The sequence below is a fragment of the Pseudorca crassidens genome, chromosome 10, assembly GCF_039906515.1.
Source record: "Pseudorca crassidens isolate mPseCra1 chromosome 10, mPseCra1.hap1, whole genome shotgun sequence".
Lineage (NCBI taxonomy): Eukaryota > Metazoa > Chordata > Mammalia > Artiodactyla > Delphinidae > Pseudorca > Pseudorca crassidens.
In genome coordinates, this window is record NC_090305.1 from 10501395 (window position 1) to 10521498 (window position 20104).

General features: G+C 39.7%; 1 protein-coding gene across 2 annotated transcripts in view; it reads left to right on the forward strand.

The window, feature by feature from the left end:
* Positions 1 to 19697, forward strand: part of RNF182 (ring finger protein 182) — a 58038-nt gene extending 38341 nt beyond the window's left edge. For both annotated transcript variants that reach the window (XM_067752036.1, XM_067752035.1), the window contains exon 2: positions 16584 to 19697. In XM_067752036.1, the coding sequence (XP_067608137.1) occupies positions 16795 to 17538 (744 nt within the window). In that variant the 5' untranslated portion in view covers positions 16584 to 16794 and the 3' untranslated portion in view covers positions 17539 to 19697. The remainder of the gene's footprint in view (positions 1 to 16583) is intronic.
* The last annotated feature ends 407 nt before the right edge of the window (positions 19698 to 20104 follow it).

Below are 20104 nucleotides of genomic sequence, written 5' to 3' on the forward strand. Positions count from 1 at the left end.
TGCAGAACAGAGAATCGGTGGTGCCATTTATTATGATGGGGTAACTGTGTTGGGTGAGGTTAGAAGTGAAGATCCAAACTTGTCTTAGATTTAACTTACGTTTGAAAGGTTGGTAAGAATATAAGGGCAGGGGTCCAGTAGGCGCTCTGGAACTCAGAGGAAAGGTATGAGCTGCAGACACAGAATCGGGGGAGCTGTCAGGTGGTATTTAAAGCTGTAGGAGCAGACAAGATGATCTGGGGGAAAGATTGCAAATAAGAAGAACAATGGCTCAAGGCCAGGTTCTTGGGGATTTGGTAGAAGAGGAGCTGTAGAGAACACGGAGAAAGAGTGGTCAGGAAGAGAGCTGGGAAAGCGTGGCATCCCGGCAGGGATGAGAAGAGAGGGTCTCAGGAGGAGGGGCGTGGGCGATATACCAGTAGGTATATCATCTCTGTCTTCCAGAAGAAAGGCAGTTATATTGGTTTGGAAGAAGAGGGAACATTTGAGTATGTGTGAGAGAGTGTGTGTGTGTGTGTGTGTGTGTGTGTGTGTGAGATTAGCTTCATTTAGTGAAACAATCATTAAAATAATTAACTTACTTCTACCTAAGTTTGAAATTGAAGAAATTGTGCAAAACACCTATGTTAGTTTCTTTGATCATTTGATTCTTTCTTGATATGATTAGAGAGTTTTATTAAATTTTGACCAAGGGAAATTGTGGGGAAAGGAATTAATAGCAAAGAGATTTGTCTAATGGGAAAGGGCTCAGTCACTTTTAATAATGTAATTTGCAACCTATATTCCTATTAACGTTTTATCTTCTTATGTTATACCTTTGCGTCTTCCAAGTAAAGAGTAAGGTACCAAGCAAACAACCTAAACTTATAAGACTTATACATTATCTGTTCGTGCCCCATATAGATAGAATAAAGAAGAAAAAAAAACGAATGAAATTTCCTTTTCATCTTATCAGGTAGTGGAGATTATTAGGATCCTGTACACTTGGTAGATTACGTCTTACTTACTGTATGTTCTATCTATAGATAGAAAACCTGGGTACCTTTTGATACTGTGTTTGATGCATATCTTATATCTACTGCCAGTTTAGAATGCTGAGGTACTTAATGTCAATGGATACATTATTTCTAAATTTCTAATAGCATCCCTATAGTGCTAACTTATGTAAAATATTTCTACCCGTATGATTTCATTGAGTCCTTACAACAACCTGTGAGGCAGATGTTCTCTGCTAGTCCAAGCTCATATATAACGTGTCAGTCCTGGAGTCAGGCCCCACATCTAGGTCTCCTGATTCCACTTCAGGCTGCCTGCAGGCGGTGGCCATGCTTCTGGCTGCACAGGTCCCGAGGCTGCAGGCGTGGCTATACGTAGGGTGAGGAGTACCCGCCTTTTCTCCCTCGTTGCTGGACATTCACTGGTTTAAAAGCTCTGGCAAATGATGCATTGTAAATCCCTTCTCCATCTGTTTCAATAGTGGCCTCTCAGCCAGAATTACAGCCTGGAGCTCTAGGTCATTAACTTGGCTGTATTCTAATAAATAGATTATGGTTCCCCATCAAATTAAAGTGCTTGGTCTTGGAGGAGGGATAAGGTAAGAGTTTCAGTCTCTGAGGGGAGGTTTCTGGAAGTGCTCAGAATGCTGCCAAGCAGCCATTAAGGGTTATTGGTGTTGGGGGTTAAATGCATTTAGAGTCAGCTGTTGATGCTTCAAGAACGAGCGCTCGGCAGCCTGCTGAGCCTCTTCTTCCAGGGTTTTCTAAGCCAGAGCCTTTTATTATGACAAGAAGGATTTTTCTTAATGTAAAGGCATGGCAAAACCCCCAAATCTGAGCCTATCACGCTCTACAAAAGCTTAAATAGTGTTAATGTTCCCTAAGGGAGAACTGTAATAATTGGGACTGAGACCAGCTTATTATTGACGATCTGTAATCATTAACAGTAATGCAAGCCTTTTAAAGTCTAACTGGAAGCCAACTTAACAAATCTCTATATGGAAAACCTGGACTTTCTTGAGGGTAGATGCCACATGTATGGTTTAATCTTAATTTGAGACTCAAATGCCGTAAACACTAAGATTTGGAGTGCAGGGTTTTGTGAATGAGAGATTTGGCATTAGCGAGATAGCATGTGTGTGTCATTTATCAGTAGCTGAGCTTAAAACCAATGTCCTGCGTCGGTTATTCACAAAGAAGGATGGTGCTAGAAGTGTCAGAATCTCTCGTATGTTGGGGGTAGGGGAGAGCTATTAGTCAATTTAGGATGTCATAAAAACTGATGAACAAAACCCGACTATGTTTGAATAATGATGTTCCATTTTGCACAAAAAGAAATTAAAGATAGAAGCAAGTCTTTAGCACCATCTCTAGAAACAGGAACCATAGATAATGAAAATGACAGTTGCTTAATGTGTATCAGTTTTTTGGTTAGAGAGCCCTTTAAAAGGGATTGTCTCTCAAGTAGGGAGCAATGTTAATACTGTTGATTTTCTACAATGGGAGGAGGATCCAGGAAATGAGAATCAAAACTTGGCAGTGTTGCTGTTTCATAAGGGGGAAAGTATAACCTGTCTTGTTAACGACAAATTAAAATGGTTGATGAACTCCGTGAGCGTGATTAAGGCTAAATGAAAGCTGTATGAGAAATACTTGGAAGAAACTAAACTCACCCCGAGACGTATAAATATAATTCATGTGGACAGTGGGGTGAGACACAGGAGAGAGCCCTGGGCAGGCAAAAAATAGGATCACAGTGATGGCTTATTTTTTGAGCTCCCTTTGTCCTGACTTTTTATGTAATCTTGGAAAAAATGCTTACCTTTCATGGGCATTTACACATCTATTGAATGGGAATTATGGTGCCCTTCACTATTGTGAAGGCTATGCAATGTTTCTAAAATTTTTGAGCTTCTTAGAGAAACTCTCTGAATTAACAGAAGTCATTATAGTAAAAATTATAGAAGTTTATATACAGAAGAATATACAGGAACTTTATTTTGACCAAGAACTTTCTAACACAAACACAATTTCCAGAACTACAGAGTTAGGCAGTTTCAAAGTGTGTAAGAAAGTCTTCTAGGTGGGATGATAGCCGTGGATAAATGAAGAAAATTTCTTTGGGACAGAGATTAGCTTTGGATCAGCTTTGGATTAGCTCTGGAAAGGGATAGTTTAGCATGACGTGTTGGTCACCTGTTGTTACGAAACAAACCACCTTAAAGCTTAGTGGCTTGAAACAGCAGTCGTTTTGTTTGCTCATGATTCTGCGGATCAGCATTTTCTACTGGGATGACTTTTTCACTGGTCTCTCTCTGGGTCACACCTACAAATGGCTGCAGTCACTAGTGGTTCATCTGAGGCTGATTGGTCTATGATGGTGTCACTCACATGACTGGTGTTGGTCTGGCTTTTGTCTGGGCTCCCCCTGCCCCCAACCCCGCTTTCTGGTTTCTCATCTTCAGGGAGCCTAGCCTGGGCTTCTTCACATAGTGGCCCAAAGTTCCAAGAGGCCAGGAGCAGAAGCTGCAAGGCACCCTGAGGCCAGGGTTGAGAACTCTCACAAAGTCGCTTCAACTTTGTGAGTCAAAGCAAGTCACAAGGCCAGCCTCCATTTAAGGGGTGGGGAAGCAGATTCCTCCAGCCATTGATGGGCTGAATGGAAAGTCACATTGCAAAGGCTGTACAGGGCTGTGGAGAATGACGATAGCCATATTACTACCCCTACACATGATGGGGGAAGGCAAAAGGGTATTTAGATGAAATGGTCTACTAGTAAATTTAAGATTGAAATAGATGAGTTACATCATGAAAAGCTGGGGAAAGAAACCCCGAACAAAGACCCTGAATGGTCTAAGTTTTAAAAAGTAGATATGAGTGGGGTTTTTTTTTTTTTTTTTTTTTGCAGTACGCGGGCCTCTCACTGTTGCGGCCTCTCCCGTTGCGGAGCACAGGCTCCAGAGGCGCAGGCTCAGCGGCCATGGCTCACGGGCCCAGCCGCTCCGCGACATGTGGGATCTTCCTGGACCGGGGCATGAACCCGTGTCCCCTGCATCAGCAGGCAGACTCTCAACCACTGCGCCACCAGGGAAGCCCTGAATGTTTTTGAAATAGAAAAATATGAAGAATCCTTATCTACTGGCTTTTTGGTATAAATGGTGTGTGCTAATACAACTCTCTGAAATAAAACGTAGAACTTGAGAGGTATAATTTAGGAGAGATATCCAAGGGGAAAGTAAAAGGATCCTTATACTCTCGGGTGTCATATTTATTGATTCTTGGGGTTAGACAGTTTGCTACAGAAGAATGAAAACAAACGAATGTGCAGAAGGGAGAATAAAAAAAAAAAGGTATGAACTTAGGGATTAAAAGAAATAAAGTTTGATACATATCTTTATGTGATAGTCACTAAACGTGATTAGGACTGACAGTGTTCTCCTCAAATTAAACTTTTATCACAAATTCCCACCTTTCCCATCTAAATAAATATTTGAAAAAAAAAAAAAATCCAGGGATTACAGTTGGCAAGGATTCTGGGAAGATAGCAAGATACAGTGGCTCCCTAACCAGCCAGTCTCAATTCTACTGTTTCTGGCTCTCCTGACCCAAACCGTTCCTGGCGCCAAAAGAGCCCTGGGTTCAGGTGAAATCCTGAGCTCTGTGGAAGTTGGAGGTGAGGGGGGACAGGTGAGGGCCTTCTTCCTGGGCTGGGCTGGGCTGGCAGTGAAGATTGCCATCTGATGAGTCTTGGGGGAGGACCAGAATGCACTGGATGCTATAAAGAGCTTGACCTACAGAGGCTGGGGCTACTTCTGGGAGGAACATTGAAAATTGCCCTCATCCCACGGTATGTACTTGAGTGTCTTTGTGATGTGTATCCCACAAGAGACCTAGGAGAACGTGAACACTTGGGCTGAGTGACTCCTCCCTGTCTTGTAGGCTGGGAGGGTGTGAGGAAAATTTGCAAGAAACTTCCCTCCTGGTGACTTGGCAGGACCCTGGTGTCTGTCTGCTGTCGCTCTGTGAGGTCGCAGGAGTAGAGACTACCGCGCTCCCACCTTTCACGGAAGTGTAGTCACGTAGGTCCTCCAACAATCAGACCAGAACCCCAGTGATATAACAGAGAGACAGCTGGAGACAGACGCCGAGCAGACAAAAAATAGTAAGAGCACATAAGGAGATTTAAATGCAGCACAAGAAGACTTCTTAGAGATGAAGGGCATGCTTTTCCAATCAAACGTTTCAGTAAATGAATTGAAGGAGACGATGATCATTCCTGAGACCTGAATGAGGAGCCAGGTAGGTGAAGTGGAAGAATCTGAAAGCACGGAACAAAAATATAAAGGGATGGAAATCACAAGAGAAAATAGATCTAGGAAATATAACATATGACTAACAGGAGAGCCAGAAGGAGAAAAAGGACAGATGGAGGAAAGGCAATACTTAAATAAATATAAGAAACAAATTTTCTGAGCTTAACAATCAAGATTTGACTCTGTACATTCAAATCGCTCATCAAGTTCCAAGCCAGATTTACGAATGCTCTGTGTGTACTGGAAAAGTTCTTGAACTCTTAAGAATACAGAGCAAAATCTTAAAATCTTCCAGACAGAGAGAACAAATTACCCACCATTAAGGGGTATCAGACTAAGCAGCAGATTTCTTATCTGTGACATCTGAAGCTAGAGATAGTGGAGTAACTTCTGTAGAAAACGGAGACAAAAAGCCAGCAGCCTGAAAGTCACATGCATAGCCAGGCTGCCATCTCTCTGTCAGGATAAAAGGCATTTACTGTTACGCAGGAATTCAGAGATGTCATCACCCATTTTCTAACAAAAATACTCAAGGAAAGAGTATCAAACAAAAAGCATCCAAACAAAAAGTTAATCAGCAATACCTCAAGGTGAGCAGGGATAATAGCAGAGGAAATTTTTCTTTTCTTTTCTTTTCTTTCCTTTTTTTTTTTGAAAATTTCTAAATTAACCATTTAACTCAAGTGGGAAGGAAAGAATAAGTTCAAATATAATAATATTTACATTAAGTGTGAATGAACTGAATTTTCCCATTAAAAACTTGATACTGTTAGGCTAAGTTAAAAAGCAAACCCGGGTATATGGTGTTTTAAAGAAACATTTGAAACAAAGTGATACAAGTTGAAAAAAAAATGATGGACGGGGCTTCCCTGGTGGCGCAGTGGTTGGGAGTCCACCTGCCGATGCAGGGGACACAGGTTCGTGCCCCGGTCCGGGAAGATCCCACATGCCGCGGAGCGGTTGGGCCCTTGAGCCATGGCCGCTGAGCCTGCGCGTCCGGAGCCTGTGCTCCGCAGCGGGAGAGGCCACAGCAGTGAGAGGCCCGCATACCGCAAAAAAAAAAAAAAAAAAAAAAAGATGGGCAGAGATCTCAGGCCAATATAGAGTCAGAAGAACTGGCAATATGAGGTTTAGTATTTAAGTTATATTTAAGTTAAATGCACAAATAGGATAAGGAAAGAAATTATATAATGATTCTAAAGAAGCACAGTTTATTAAGAAGATAAATAAACATGTATGTATAAAATAACATAGCCACTAAATCTGTAAAGCAAAGTATTAGAAATGCAAATGCAGTTATGGTGAGACACTTTAATAAACCTCTCTCATTTGTCTCAACCCGTCTTAACTTTGTGCAGACCCCTAAGATGGAGAAATTTTTTTTTTTTTTTTTTTGCGGTACGCGGGCCTCTCACTGTTGTGGCCTCTCCCGCTGCGGAGCACAGGCTCCGGACGCGCAGGCTCAGCGGCCATGGCTCACGGGCCCAGCCGCTCCGCGGCATGTGGGATCTTCCCGGACTGGGGCACGAACCGTGTCCCCTGCATCGGCAGGCGGACTCTCAACCACTGCGCCACCAGGGAAGCCCAAGATGGAGAAATTGAATAAATAAAAAAAGTTAGATTTAACGGATATACTAGAACCTTACATCCCTCGAATACAGAATATTCTGTTCTGGATTACTTACAAAACTTGATTGTATACTTGACCACAAAGAAGACCTTAACAAAGGCAAAGGAAAAGAGATTTTTATAGCTCTTGTTCTCTGATCATAATCCAGTAAGATTAGAAATAAAAGAGAAGGTAATAAAAAAGAAACTATTTACTTGGCAATTTAAAATCACTCTTTATAACATTTGTATCAAAGGAGGAGACAAAAGTCGCTTTACAAGATATATAGAAATCAATAAAAGGAGCATGATTCATTCCAAAAGCTATAGAGTAGAATGAAAGCTGTAGCCAGTGGAAATTTTACAGCCTTTGAATGTGTTCCTTATTTAAGAATAAGGACAAAGTGTATCTCATCATGAAATGAGAAAAAAGAATGACAAAACAAACTAAAATAAATTAGAAAGAGGTAATACTAAAGATAAAAGCTGAAGTTAATGAAATAAAAAATAATAGAAAGGATAAATACATTAATAATAGCTGGTTCTTTGAAGCAATAAAGTAGATATAAAGATTATGTGTCTGATTAGGAAATTAATAAAGAATAAAATATTTACAAGACAAAATGAGAAAAAGGACATAATCAGAGCTATAGGAGCAATTCAAAGAAGATAACAATGATAACTGCATTCAACTCTATGGCAATGAATTTGAAAAATCAGAAAAAATGGATTATTTCCTTGCCAAATATAAATGTCTAAATTTGACTCAGGAAAAAGTGGAAAATTTGAATAAGACAGTACCGTAAAAGAGATTGGAAAAGTGATTAAAGATCTTCCATTTAAAAAGGCAAGGGGATCATATGAAGTTACAGCTGAGTTTTATGTAACCTTTAAAAAACAAATAATTTTATCATTATTTGGACTGTTCAAGAAGATGATGAAAAGCCCCTAATTCATTTGTAAAATAAGCATACATTTAATTACAAAACCTGATAGAGTACAAAACTACTAGTCTGGAGACCAATTTAATGTTGAATACGGATGTAAAATTCTAAATATAAGATTAGCAGATAGAACCCATCAGTGTATTTGAGGACCCAACTATGTATGACTAGGTAGGGTTTATTCCAAGAACACGAGTGGAAATTTTTCAGTGAAATCCCTCACATGATCAAATTAGGGCTAGAAAACCACATGGTCACATCAATAGATGCTGAAAAAGTATCTAATAAAATGTATAGACACATCTAATAAAAAGTATAAATTAAGAATGGAAACTACATTAATATAATAGGCCATTTACCAAAACCAACAGTATCATCCTAAACAGCAAAACACACAAAAATTTACAGTTAGTATTAGGAACTAAACTAAACTTATTCATTTAACAAATGTTTTTTCAGCACTTACTTTGGGCCAGGGTATTGGTCTGTGTTCTCAGGAATGAGTAAAGAAGAGAAAAGGCTGTGACTCATGGAGCTTACATTCTTGTGGGAATTATTAACCTTGTCTTAGAGTTTCTGGTAAGTTTGTTAAAACAAGAAAAATGAAATAACTGGAATAAATACTGGAAAAGACAAGCTAAAACTATCTTTTTTTCCCCTAATGATATGATTGTATACCTTGTAAATCCAAGACACTCCAAGTAAATCCTGTAAGAATGAATAAGATGAATTTGGTAAGTGGCTGGATTAAAAATAAATAAAATCAAAAGCCTCCTTCTTGCCCCATAATAGCAACAGGCCCTTAGAAATGAAGAGTAGGGACAAATTAGAATAGTGACAAAACCTTAAAAATACTGAAGAATAAGTTTAAAAGAAAGGCATGAAACATGGAGAAAATGAAAATGTCTTATTGAAGAACAAAGATCAAGATTGTGAACAAATTAGAGACTTACCATGTTCTTGGATTGGAGTCTTAATATTGAAGTATACATTTGATGTGATTCCAATCCCAACAGTTTTGTTTTTCAATTTGATAAAATGACCTGGAGGTTTATAACAGAAGGTTAAGTGCTACCAGTAGCCAAGAATATAATTCCTCCATTGCCTCCCTCCACACCACTGGCATGTAAGCTCAGGAGGGATGGGAATTTGCTCACTATTGAATCTTCAGCACCTATAACTGTGTCTGGAACATACGAGACACTTAATAAATAGTTGAATGAATTAATAAAAAAACTCCCTAGAGGAGACATAACTTACCAGGTATCAAAATATACTAAAAAGCCATGGTATTCAAATTATTATGGTCGAGACAGATGGCTAGACAAATAGATCAATGGAATACAATAGAAAATCAGAAACAGATTTTGGAATGCATGAGAATTTAATATATGACAAAGACTGAATTTTAGTTAATCCGGAAATGGTGGATTATTTAACAAATGGAATTGACACTGATGGCTATTGACCTGGAAGAAAAGAAAATTAGAATCCTACCTTACACCATATATAAAAATAAAAAATAAAAGTAAGGCACGAAAAATTTTGTAAGAAAATAACTACATGTACAATATTAGGAACTGCATATACGATATTAATATTAACTATGATCAGAGACTCAGAAGCTGCAAGAGAAAAGATAAATATATGACTGTTCAAAAAGTCAAATATTTTGCTTTTCAAAGGATATTAAGCAAAGCCAGTCAATTTGGGGAAGTGTTTGTAATACAGAGGATATAGAATTTAATACTTGTAAAAGCAAAAAGCATTTATAAATTGAAAGGACCAACAACCCAATAGAAAAATAAGTAAAAAATATGAAGACATATGAGCAAATACAGAGGCGGCCAACAAATGAGAAAACAGTCAAACTCAAATAATGATACATCACCCCTCAGATTGGCAAAAATAATAAAGCTCAATAACATCTGTTGCTGTTAGAGGAAAAGACACTCATATTACTGAGTTGAAGTACATGTTACAGTCTTTTGGGGAAGCAATCTGGCAACATGTGTTAGGAGTAATATCTGTTTGACCCAAGAATTCCACTCCTTGTTCTCTTAAAAAAAATAAAACACCTGTATGCACGGATGTGTATCACAAGATTGTATTCTGCAGTAATGTTAGTGTCGGGGAAAAAAATGGAGATACATGAATGCTTACCAGGGGAGGAACTGGTGAGCTATATTACATACGTTCAAATGGTGAAACGTTATACAGCTGATAAAAAAGGAATTCGGGGCTGTATTGGTTGAATTGAGAGATTTTCTGAACCATTATTGAGTGGGAAAAAGGAGATGCAGAAAACTGGGTATAGTAGTTAGAAAAAAACAATGGAAAAAATGTGCTTATGGTGTCTTTACAATTATATGTACATGGATAAATATATGCATGTGGAAATATATATGGAAGAAAACACAGCAGGTAGTTAATATGGGTTACTGGGGGCAAGGGTGTGGCATTCAGGCTGATGTGAGTGGAGGGAAGTGAGGAGGAGAAGTTAACCAAATAAAACACACACACACAGACCGCTAATAAAGAAACAATATGTATGATGACATTTATATGTTTCTGTATATAAATTTGTGTGTATATGTGTGCAGGCATGCATGTATGCACACACGTGCAAATGAAAATTTAAAAGTAAAGAAGTCCTGTTTGCTTTATTCCATTATTTATTTATAATTTCTGCAGTACTAAGCAGGAGCCTCGCTCTGAAAGCACAGTAAATTCTCAAAGTCAAATGCAGCATGGTAGTTGTATCCTGGCTCTCTGTGTTGTGAGTAGCAGAAATCCAACCAAAAACACTAGCGTGAACAAAAACGGGGATTTATTGGCTTATGGGAGCCTCACACACGATTAGGTCCAGAGGCTCAGTTCAGCTCTCATCAAAGGTCTTTTGCCTTTGTCTGTATCTCTGCCTCCTGCCTTCCTTGACTCCTCTTTTTGTTTTTGGCTTTATTCTCTCTTAGTCTCCCTCTTGATGGCATGACAGTTCCCTGATACATCCTTTTCTGGTCTATTTTCCTTCCCCTGGCCCCTGGCATGTTTCTTCTTCCTCCAAGCTTCAAATTTTAAAAGTCCTAGGAAGGAGCTTTGACAGGGCTGGTTTGAGCCGCATGCCCATCCGGACTGGTCCTTGTGAGCAGGGGGTTAGTGGAGTCCTGCGATGAGCCAGCTGGGTCACGGATCCACAGCGTGGGAAAGAAGGGAGGCACTGCGATTAGTGCACCAACCCAACCACAGCCACAGAATTTGAGTGAGGGGAAGACCTCCCCAAAGAAGCCATGGCAGTTGGGAAGGAAGCAGTGTGGTCTAAAGGAGAAAAAAAGATCCTAGGTAGGCAGGCAACAGATATCCACTGGAGGGACTCTGCTTCGAAATACAAGCCAAGTTTGCATCTTCAATATCAAAGGAACTGAGTAGTAGAGAAAGTGGATTTGAGTCAAATACTAAGTAGGGCAATGAAAATAGTCATTTGCCCAAAAGCTCAAATTGCTTTATAAGAATTATAGTAGGTCATTATCTCCTTGTATATTCTTACCCCAGATGATTTATAAAAGGCTTAAGTGATTAATGAGAAATGTCAGCTTCAGATATTTGAATAGGTGTTCTTCTAGGAGAAGAAAATCTTTCGCATTTGTCTTTTCCCCCAGCTTTAGGGAGATGTCGTTGATGTACAACATTATGTAAGTTTAAAGTTCACAATGTGGTGATTTGATACGCGTGTATATTGCAAAATGATTACCACAGTAAGGTTAGTTACCATGTCCCTCACCTCACATAATTACATGTATTTATTTTTAAGGCAGTTTTAGTATGCCAGATTCTTCTTTCTCCTGTGCCTGGTGAGACATACTTGTAGCAGTTGTTCCCATCAAGTAGTGCTCCAGATTTGCTCACCTTAAAGATTCCATCCTCTTTAATATTGATTTATAGTGATGCTTGGATATTTGGGTGATAAATGAATGACTGACATTTCAATTTTGTGAAAAAAATGAATGAATTTACAGATCACAGAGGAAAAAATAAGTTGATCTGAAATATCCATTGACAGAAAAATCTGGGCTATCAAAGTAGCTAATGTATTTAGCCGTGGATTTTTTTCTTTTTTTAACTTTTTACTGTAAAGATGACACCAGTACAGAAAAATGTCCCGCCTGATGGTGTAGCACGACATGGACATTCACAAGGTTCCACCAACAGGTCAAGAGATGGAACCTCGTCAGCCTCTTAACAGCCCCCCTCTTCCTCCCCCCACCGCAAAGGCATCTGCTGTCCTGACTTTTATGCTAATCGCAACCTGGCTTCTCTTCTTAGTTCTACCACCTAAACTTGCATCCCTACTACAGCTTAGTTTTGCCTATTTTTTGAGCTTTCTGGAGATGGAATCATATAGTATGTGCTCTTTGCGGTCTGGCTTCTTCTTTCATTCAACATTTGAATTGTTGCCCACAATTACGGAGTGAACGCAGGGTGGGAACGGGCTGGAATGCCCGTCTTTTAGAGGATCAAATTAACGCCTCCACTGATCGTAACCCTATAAAGTTACAGATTATTATCCAAGTTCTTTGGGGGACCTTAGAATCATAATGAGATACATGAAGTATTTAAGAACTCTAGCGGTTGGTACCCCATCCTCCCAAGAGGAGCAATCACTGTGCTGTTTATGCCATTCTAGAAAGAAACACTTGTGCTGGTCCCATTTCCAGGGATGCTACCAGAGCTCAAGGCTTTCAGCCAGTCCTGCCCAGAAGTGCCACTTGCAGAGGCAGGAGTTGATGAAGTATTTCAAGCTGATGGAGTGGGTTTGCTAGAAAACTCAGAATTAAAGTAGGTATCTTTTTAATTGGATGTTTGAACATTTAGTATTTTCTTTGCATGTTACCAAGAAGCCCCCATATGAATTTTTATAAATATGAACATTATGATCATAACACTGTATCTTAACATATTCAAAGGTATGAAGAGTGTTTCTGTGAAAAAAGAAAGCTTTATTTAAAATAAAGTTATTCTCTTAGACAGCTCAATACTGCTTAAGCGAATAACTTGTTCCCAGAATTAGAAACTAAAAATGGTGGTGGGCCTAACATAGAACATTCTTACTCCTCTTCTAATGGTAAGAAGCTTGGTACAGAAAGTATTAATGTAACCAGCCGATTGTCAAATGCTGACAGTGTAATGTATTCTCACATATGCATACGCCTTTTAAAAATTTTTAATTTTTCCCCAGTTTTATTGAGATCTAATTGACATACGGTACTGTAAGTTTAAGGTATACAGCATAATAATTTGACTTACATATATTGTGAAATGATCGCCACAATAAGTTTAGTTATCCATTATCTCATATAGATACAGAAAAAAAGAAAAAGAAAATGTTTCTTCCCTTTGATGAGAACTCCTAAGATTTACTCTCTTAACTTTCAAGTATACTACATACAGCATTGTCAAAACTACAGTCAGCATGTTGTGCATTACATTCCTAGTACTTATTTATCTTATAGCTGGAAGTTTGTACCTTTTGACTGCCTTTGTACCAGTCCCCCTTCCCCCACCCCACCTATGGGTAACCACAAATCTAAAGTGACCTCTTTTTCTATGAGTCTTTCTTTTAAAGTTTCCACATGTTAAGTGGGATCATACAGTACTTATCTTTCTCCGTCTGAGTTATTTCACTTAGCATAATGCCTTCACAGTCCATCAATGTTGTTGTAGATGGCAAGATTTCCTTTTTTATGGCAGAATAATATTCCATCACATATGTATGAAGAAGTTGGTATATACACATATACTTCTTTATTCATGTTTAACACTTAGATCGTTTCCACGTCTTGGCTATTGTAAGTAGTAAATAACGCTGCTATGAACATGGGGGTGCAGATATCTCTTCGACATAGTGTTTTTGTTTCCTGCGGATACATTCCCAGAAGTGGAATTGCTGGATCATATGGTAGTTCTATTTTTAATTTTTTGCAGAAACTCCCACACTGTTTTCCATAGTGGATGCACCCAGTTACATTCCCACTGACAGTGTGCAAGGGTTCCCTTTTCTCCACACCCTCTCCAGCATTTGTTATCTCTTGTCTTTTTGGCCATAGCCATTCTAACAGGTGTGGAGGTGGTATCTTATTGTGGTTTTGATTTGCATTTCTCTGATGATTAGTGCTGTTCTGCACCTTTTCATGTACTTGTTGGCCATTCATATATCTTCTTCGGAAGAATGTCCATTCCTGTTCTCTGTCCATTTTTAAATTAGAGTATTTGGTTTTTTGCTATTAAGTTGTACGAGTTCTTTATATATATTGGATATTAACCACTTATCAGATATGTGGTTTGAAAATATTTTTTTCCCATCCCATGGGTTATCTTGTCATTTTGTCTATGTTCCCTTTACTGTGCAGAGCTTTTTAGTTTGATATCGTCCCACTTGTTTATTTTTGATTTTGTTGCTTGTGCTTTAGGTGTCATATTCAAAATGAAGTCATTGCTGAGACTCATGTCAAGGAGCTTTGTCCCTATATTTTCTTCTAGGAGTTTTGTGGTTTCCAGTCTTAAACATTGAAGTTTTTACTACATTTCGAGTTAATTTTTGTGACTGAGGTAAGGTAGGGGTCTAGTTTCATTACACATAAGCCTTTTGTGGGTGTTTCTAGATGTATGCTCTGGCTCTCTGTGCCTGTAGATGTCATTGTGCTTACTTATCCTCACTGAATGTTTTACTCTCTCTTTTCCTGATGTCTTTATGTATACGCTTGCATTCTGTTTTCTCCTTATTCACACAGCTTCACGCCCATCAGTCCTTTTGACAGTAATGGAGGCAGTTACTGCTATGAGTTCTACTGTTACCATCAGCTCCAGCAAGGCTGGGTGGGACGGTAGCTGCAGAGAGAGTACAACGTGTTCTCTTGGGATGGGCCTTGGGTCTGTGTGTGGCTACCAAGAGAGCTGATGGAATGGGAGCCATCCAGGAATTGGATCACTAGTGACCTGCCCAGGACTAGGGACCATCCTCTGCAGGCAGCTATAGGACTGGCAGTGGTGACAGGGATAGAGCTCCTTCTTGTCCCTTGACTGTCATCCTGGAGATGTTCATCCCCCAAGAGAATAAAAAGCCAGCTTTGTAGAACTGTGGCAAGATAAAGTCACATTTTGCAAGGACTTGGGCACGTGGAAGGGAAAGGGATAGAAGAGCTGATGTTTGTGTCTATATATTCTTTTTTGCATGTAAGTGTGGATACAGAGAAATTAGCTTATGGTAGCAATTTTGAAATACATGCCTTCATATACAGTCACTCTATTAAAAAAACCTCTACCTACATTCTTTTGGCTGATGCCAGAGATTCTATTGATTGATTGACTTCCTTTTCCCACCAAGAGTATCTTGCCACGCTAACCATTATACTATCCATTCTTATATGATATGAAGTCAGTTTAAAAATTAACTAAGTCATAATGAAAAAGGAAGATAATATGTATTCACAAACCAATTATACATGATTTCAAAAATCATCCAAGTTTCCCTACCCACTGCCTCTTCTCTTTAAGGCAGTAGGAGCCATAACAAACTTAAAATTCTAGCAGAGTTGCAGTCTCCCTCTCAGCACTGTTATGACAGCCTTCTGCTGTTATTGCTTGGGGGTCTGCTCAGAAATTCAATTACATTTTGATATTTTTCCAAGCAAAACATAATTTAAGACAAATGTACTACCGCCCCAATCACATATATTAAAGCAAAATAAAAATTATTTAGAGATTTCCCATATTGCTGCTCCCTTCCATTAGTGCTAATAATTGAGAACAGACTGTGTACGTGAGTGAAATCAGCTTTCAGCCATTTGTCCAGAGCCAGTAGTAATAGCAACTAGGGGTCAACATTAAGGGCTGTTGATTGTATCAGGCTTTCTGTAGGCAAGTGGGTGAAGTTTGAGTACTTCTTGATAGCCAGGCATGCACGATTCTTCATATTTGGAGACATAACTGCACATGTGCTCTGTTTACTTCTTTGTCTTGGGAATTAGACTTGACTTGGTTATAATGCTTATGTCAGGTGTCATATGCTTCACTCTTCCTTGAGTGTATGTATGTATACAACCATGGTTTGCAAGACTAGTATTGAAACAAAAAGTTTGAATTGATCAGTCAGATAAGGAAGGCATTTATAACAGATTTCTTTACACGGGGAAGGTGAGAACCGTCTGCTGTACTTAAATGCGCTCTCACCTTTATAAAGCACTTTCTGAAAACACATTTTAAATCTTCATCCTTAAGATTTCCCTTCTTTTGTGTGTTCCTAAGCACTATTGAGGGTATTTAGACAATTGGAGCTTATACCAATGATCCGCTGAATGAGTGAGTCTATATTGAATGGAGTTTAATTGCAAACATCTATTTCTGGTAAGTGTCCCATTCAATCTTCATAGAGGCCAGCATTTGTTACAAGTTTCAGAGGGAAAAATCTCTATATCGAGCCATATCCACAGTGCTCTGGAGTGTACTTCACACCACTACGATTCTTAATTCCTTCTTTACTATCATATTTGTGGACTGAAAAAGCTGAGCATGGAGATAACACTTTCCTATCCTGGAGGCAGAAATGTGTGAAAAGATGAAGGGGATTTAACCTTTCAAGTCTACCGCTTCTAATCGTTGAAGCTCAGAAAATTCCATAAAGCACTTTTCAGTGAACTGTTCACAATATTAGAATTTCTTTTCCTTTGCAGACCCTTCATGTGGCCTTTGTAAGTATGCGTTTGAGACACAGAGAGATAAGTAGCAGCTGAAAAAAATGCCTGGAAGATTTCTGTCCCTCCTCTTCCTGCCCATTTGCATCTCTGCCTGATTCGAATGATGTGATATTCGGAGAGACAGCTTCATCGAAGTCGTCCTTCAAGGAGACCCATCTGGCCCAAGACTGGACGTACAGAATTCAGGATGGCCAGTCAGCCGCCAGAGGATGCCGCTGAGTCTCAGGTCTCGGACGAGCTGGAGTGTAAGATCTGTTACAACCGGTACAACCTGAGACAGAGGAAACCCAAAGTGCTGGAGTGCTGTCACAGGGTGTGTGCCAAATGCCTCTACAAGATCATAGACTTCGGGGACTCCCCGCGCGGCGTCATCGTCTGCCCTTTCTGCAGGTTCGAGACGTGCCTGCCGGATGACGAAGTCGGCAGCCTGCCCGATGACAGCAACATCCTCGTGAACTTGACTTGTGGTGGCAAAGGCAAAAAGTGCCTGCCCGAGAACCCCACGGAGCTGCTGCTGACCCCCAAGCGGCTGGCCTCGCTGGTCAGCCCTTCCCACGCGTCCTCCAACTGCCTGGTCATCACGATCATGGAGGTGCAGAGGGAGAGCTCACCGTCGCTCAGCTCCACGCCCGTGGTCGAGTTCTACAGGCCCTCCAGCTTCGACTCCGCGACCACCATGTCGCACAACTGGACCGTGTGGAACTGCACGTCCCTGCTCTTTCAGACGTCCATCCGGGTGTTGGTATGGTTGCTAGGTTTGCTGTACTTCAGCTCCTTGCCCTTGGGCATCTACTTACTGGTATCCAAGAAGGTCACCCTCGGGGTGGTCTTCGTCAGCCTCGTCCCTTCCAGCCTCGTCATCCTGATGGTATATGGCTTCTGCCAGTGCGTCTGTCACGAATTCCTAGACTGTTTGGCACCGTCCTCTTAACCGAGACGCACGCTCAGAATTTGACACACGTTGCCACGTTTCAAGTGAGGTCATTTAGCCCATCTTTTCTCGCGCATTCTCTGTGATCGGTGCCCATGGCGTGAACAAAGCCACTGGGCACATATTCGTGGTCCGTTTTCCATCAAAATGTTGACTCAGTTGGTTCCTCTGTGTGCTGGAAATAAAAACGTTCGTTGCTGCTTATGTGTTAGCAAAAAAGAAAAAGGGATCAGCTAAGCCTTCCTAGAGCCCTTCTGAGTCTTCCCAGAGAAAGGGCAGGTTCTGCTCAGAGCTGCTAGACAGACGCCAGGGCCAGGCGTGTTATGCTGCCGTAGGGGTCTTTGTGGACAGTTAGGCATGAACTGATTCCTCTTCTCATAATCTTAGCCGGGGATGGAGGGTGGTCCAAGAGGAGAGCAGCCCCGAGACACACCTGTTGGCTCAGTGCTCATCCCCTGCCCCTGCCCCATTGTTGGCGCTTCTGTGGATCCTCTTCAGCCCGGATGCTGGTTCCCTCTGCGCATGCTCCTTGCCAAGAGGACCCTCGCCTCTTGTGTGGTTTCAGTTATGTACCTGTTTTGCCGCATCACTAAAGAGAATTAAAAACATTGAGGAATTTGCATCAGAGTAAACTTCAAGGCGGAATGTGGCCGCTTGTTTTTGAGACACGCGCTTTCCTCCACATTTATTTTCCACTCTCCAGCCTTCTCTGAAATTCTCTCAGAGCAGTTATCGTTCAGAGATCTGATTTGAGCTTTTCCTTAAAGCATTTTCGTTTAGTTTCTTTTTTTTAAACCACGTTGTTCAGTCAGCCCCATTCCTTATCCTGAGTGAGGTTCCGTTCAAATTAGTTGCCATAACTTTATGTGGATTTTGTTTTTTTCCCATTGTATTTTAAATTCTATTACGGACTCAACTTAATCCCATAACAATTTGGGGTAAATTGCGGCAGTGGAAACCCAGAAACAATTCAGGAGCTGTTCAGGCTCATGGTTTGATGTGCTGAGAACCTAAGTATTTTGCTGTGCTTTACTGAGCTGTACCAAAATACTATGGTTTAGGCTTATGTGCCAGACTGTGTTGCAGTAGGTCAGGGAGAAGGATGGGCAAGAAACATCATGCCAAGTTGATACCCTGAATCGAAAAGATCCTTCAAGGAAGTAGGATGGAGGGGCAGAGTGCAATGTGACTATTGCCATCCCTGTTAAGTCCCTTTTAGAATGGATTCAAGTTCTTATGCAATCGATTTCAAATAAAAGCATAAGCTATGTGACTTGAGTTAATGAACTTCTTTTCATGATGTAGGGGAAGTTGAATGTATATATTTATGAGAAGACATTGGTTAGCACATTTTAGGTTTGAGGGAATAGAATGCCCACAGAAAGTAGGCAAAAAAAAAAAAAAGCTTTTTAGTCTAAAACTCATTACTGATGATAAACATTTAAATATTTATAACTCTTAGAAAGGGGCATTACTAAGACTACTTTAACTTGTTTGTGATGAAACATTTGTTGCTTGAAATACAGTGAACCAGTTCCAATCTCTTTTATTCAGTAAAAAAAAATGACACTTATTTCTAGAATAGTAGTTTGACTTTAATTCTGTAACTATTAACTTTGAGAATATGTATGCCCAGGCTAGGTATGACAGGAAAGTATATGTGGGATGTGGCCCAATGAATTTAAGCCCCAATACAGCTAAATACACTTATAATTTCACGAAATCTAGTTTAGATAGCATTGTGAATGCAATTTCCAAATATCCATTTGTACTTAGAGTAAATATAATGTTTAGGAGATGTTTTGTGGTCCAGATTTATATATTTATAAGGTTTTTAAAAAATGTTCATGTTGCCTGAAATGTAACATCAAATAAATTGGTGACTTATCATAGGATGAGATTTCTAGAAAGCTCTGGACATGGGTACTATGCATTTTGCTTCTTTGTATAACGTCTGCAGTGCTAAATTTGTGTCTCTCTTTGTATCGTGATAGTCTTTTTTTTTTTTTTAGTTGCCAGTAAGTTAATTCGGTGTTAAAGAGTTTTAAATGTATGACAACAAAAAACTCTTCGTGCTGTTGAATGAAAAAAGGACAGTGCTTCAGTCTTATTTATTGTGGTGATGTTTTGTTTGTCCATTAAATTGTTATTATTTCCAAGCCAGAAGTTTGATTTCTCTGACTGATGGTTGAAATTCAATTTTATTTTGGACTGCTTTTAACATTAGATAACTGCAAACGTGAGCTTTCGAAAACATTGGTTAAGCTAATCCCTTTGTCATATGAAGATTCCAGAAGTTTCTGACAAAGCTGATTTTCTCCATCCTACTTCTAAAAGGCCTTCATACCTTTTTTTTAAAGAAAAAAAGGAAAAAATAGGAAAGATGAAATAAAAACATTGTCTTTATAATAAAAATTTTTGCTTTTAATTTGTTTGATTTGTTTTCCAGATTTTGCCGAGCTACTCAGCAAAATAGAATCCAATTTAGTTAGGAATTCACTAATCTTGTGTGATCTGGGCAAGTTTAAAAAAATTACCTGATAATTAAACATGACCAGTGTTAGGC